General features: G+C 54.6%; 1 protein-coding gene across 1 annotated transcript; it reads left to right on the top strand.

Annotated features, from left to right (window-relative positions):
* Positions 1-708: 708 nt before the first annotated feature.
* On the top strand, positions 709-2,210 carry SPSK_07467 (opy2-like protein; the record flags this gene model as incomplete). The annotated part of the gene is made up of 2 exons (XM_016734129.1): positions 709-760; positions 829-2,210. The coding sequence occupies 2 exons, from the start codon at positions 709-711 to the stop codon at positions 2,208-2,210; spliced, it is 1,434 nt and encodes a 477-aa protein (XP_016591498.1).
* Positions 2,211-2,560: the final 350 nt, after the last annotated feature.

Genomic DNA, 2,560 nt, shown 5'->3' with positions numbered 1-2,560 from the left:
TTTTCCACAGGAAACAAAACAAAGGCGCACATCACCACCAGACCTTTGTTCTTCACCCTCTCTTTCTGTTGGAATCAAACCCATTTACGTCTTTGATGATCGTGATGGGCTTTTGACAACATTCCCGCTTCCGTCCAACACACACCCGCCTCTTCTTTCTCTTCTTCTTCCAACACCCCCTTTTCCTTCGTCCGCCATTTGTTCATCTGAGCTAGTCTCGCCTTCCACTCGTTCGTTTCTTTGCTCCCGCTGCTTTGCGGTCTTCACTCGCTCGATTTCTTTTTATTCCGTCGCTTCGAAGCCTCGTCTTCACGTCTTTTCGCTTATCACGTCTTGCCTTTCGAACCGCCTTTCAGTTTTCACATACGCGTCCCTCTCGTTTTCTACGCCATCGCGTCAACGTCTTCTTCATCTTCACGATTGCATATGAATACTGCGCCTCCTTCTGTACTTCCCTTCGCTACCGTCAAATACGAGCTTGCGTCTCATTCGCGGACACTCGACGCCAACCTCAGCAATACGAACTGAAGAGAGAGCAGGCCCCTCACTTCTGCCTCCTTTCGCCTGCCCTTGGAGCCGATCCATCTTGACACCTCCCGCCGATCTAGGATACCGTTCATTTCGCGTCGATTTGATTTTTTTCTCTTTCGAGTACACTTCAGTCTTCCTCTGACCGCGATACAACCAAATCTCCGTCAGTTGATCACAATGGATCTTTTCGACAGAACACCCACAGTGGCGTCGGAGCAAGAGCCAGCAGGTCCGTTTTACTTCCGACGACGTTGCTGGAACCACAAACGAAATACTAACATCTTGTTGCTTTCCTAGCCGTTGCAAACGTCTTTGCAAGACAAACCACCTGTGCATCATGTCCCGAGGTAGCACCAACCTGCCCTAGCTGTCCAGCAGGACAGAGCTGCCAGGTGACCGCGCCTCTGACATGCACGGAGTGCCCCAGGAGCTACTGTGCCGCCGACATATCCACACCGACTGCGAGCCCGAAATCGGGCTCCTCTCCCAGTACCGGTGCCATTGCCGGCGGTGTCGTCGGTGGTGTCGCCGTCATTGCCATCGTGACCTACCTCGTCTGGCGATTCTGTATCAAGGCCAAGAGACAGCACATCTCCAAGGCCGAGGAGGACGGCCAGGTTGACCGATCCATCGAGGCCGAAGACTCGTTCAACGCCCGCCGCAACCAACGTGCCTCGACGCACACCGTCCACTCAATTGCTTCGACCGTCCTCACACGGGCATCAAACATCATCCAGATCGCATACATTCCGGGTGTTATGAACCGCCCGTCGCCAACCTCGCCGACTGTTCTCGTTCCGCCCGTCCCACCCATCCCCATTGCAATTTCGAACTCGTCGCAGGCTAGCACGCCCGCTGGCACTGAAGAGCAGCACTTCTTCGTTCCTGGCGACCTTCGTGACTCGACCTACTCTGGTTACTCTGGCTTCACCGACCGGACGTCGTACGCACGGACGTCGTACGCCCCGCGCTCCAGCATCGCCTCGACCATCTACGGAAAGAACGCCGTGATTGTGCCGCCACCCCAGACCGGCATGAGAATCAAGCCAACTATGGTGAACCTCAAGTCGCCGAGCAATCTTGGCCCGAACGGCTTCGTCGCCCCGCCTGTGCCCAGTGTCGACTACGAGAAGTATAAAGGCGCTGCCAACATCAGCGGCAGTAACCTCCGGCCTGTTAGCGCTGCCAACAGCACGTTCAGTGTCGGCTCCACCTTCCTCAACAACGCCAGTGCAGCCACCGCCATGCCAGCGCGCCCCGTTGTTGTCCGCGTTGGAAACGGTCCTAAGAAGCCGTCGAGCTCGGGCAGCGGTGCTGCTGCAGGCGGCGTGACCGCCACCACTTCTGAAACCGAGATTCTTCCCACTCACCAGGAGGCCAGAGAAAGCGTTTCTTTGATCTCTCCTGTACGGGAACGCTTCTCGACCTCAACGGCAACCTCGACCAAGACGGGCCACGAGTCAAAGGCCGTGACCATCATTGAAGACTCTCCTACCCCCGACCAAGGCCCCTTCTCTGACCCTCCCGCATCACCAAGTGGCTCCAGCCGAACTGGCCGTAGCCTGAGCGCCGTCATTGAAGAGGCCACAAGGCGTGCGTCCCAAAGGGTCACCACCGCCACATCTGTGGAGCGTGGACGGAGTCCCTTTGGTGACGAGAACGCGACGCATGACGTCTAAAAGCCTTTACGTCTACGTGACAGAGGTTACAGGCGTCAACGTTTAGCGTCGGCCCCGATCTTATGTACAAAGAATCATAAAGAGGTCGGGAGGTGATAGAGATACCCCGTGAGGTAAACATGTGCTCGCGTTTTGTTCTTTTTTTGGTTCTGGGATTTACGGATATATGGTGCAACTACTTTTTTATATGGGATGGCCAGTTTCTTTTTCTGTTTCATTGCTGTTTTTATGTCTATCTTCCTTTCTTCGTCACCCCCTTGTATCCCAAGTAGTGATACAAAATCGGGTTTCTTCCTTTTTTTCACCCCCCATCTTACTTTCTTCAACACCTTTCCCAACAGGTAAAGAGA

Source organism: Sporothrix schenckii, assembly GCF_000961545.1.
Source record: "Sporothrix schenckii 1099-18 chromosome Unknown Cont41, whole genome shotgun sequence".
NCBI classification, from domain to species: Eukaryota; Fungi; Ascomycota; class Sordariomycetes; order Ophiostomatales; family Ophiostomataceae; genus Sporothrix; species Sporothrix schenckii.
This window is presented reverse-complemented; position numbering and strand designations above follow the sequence as displayed.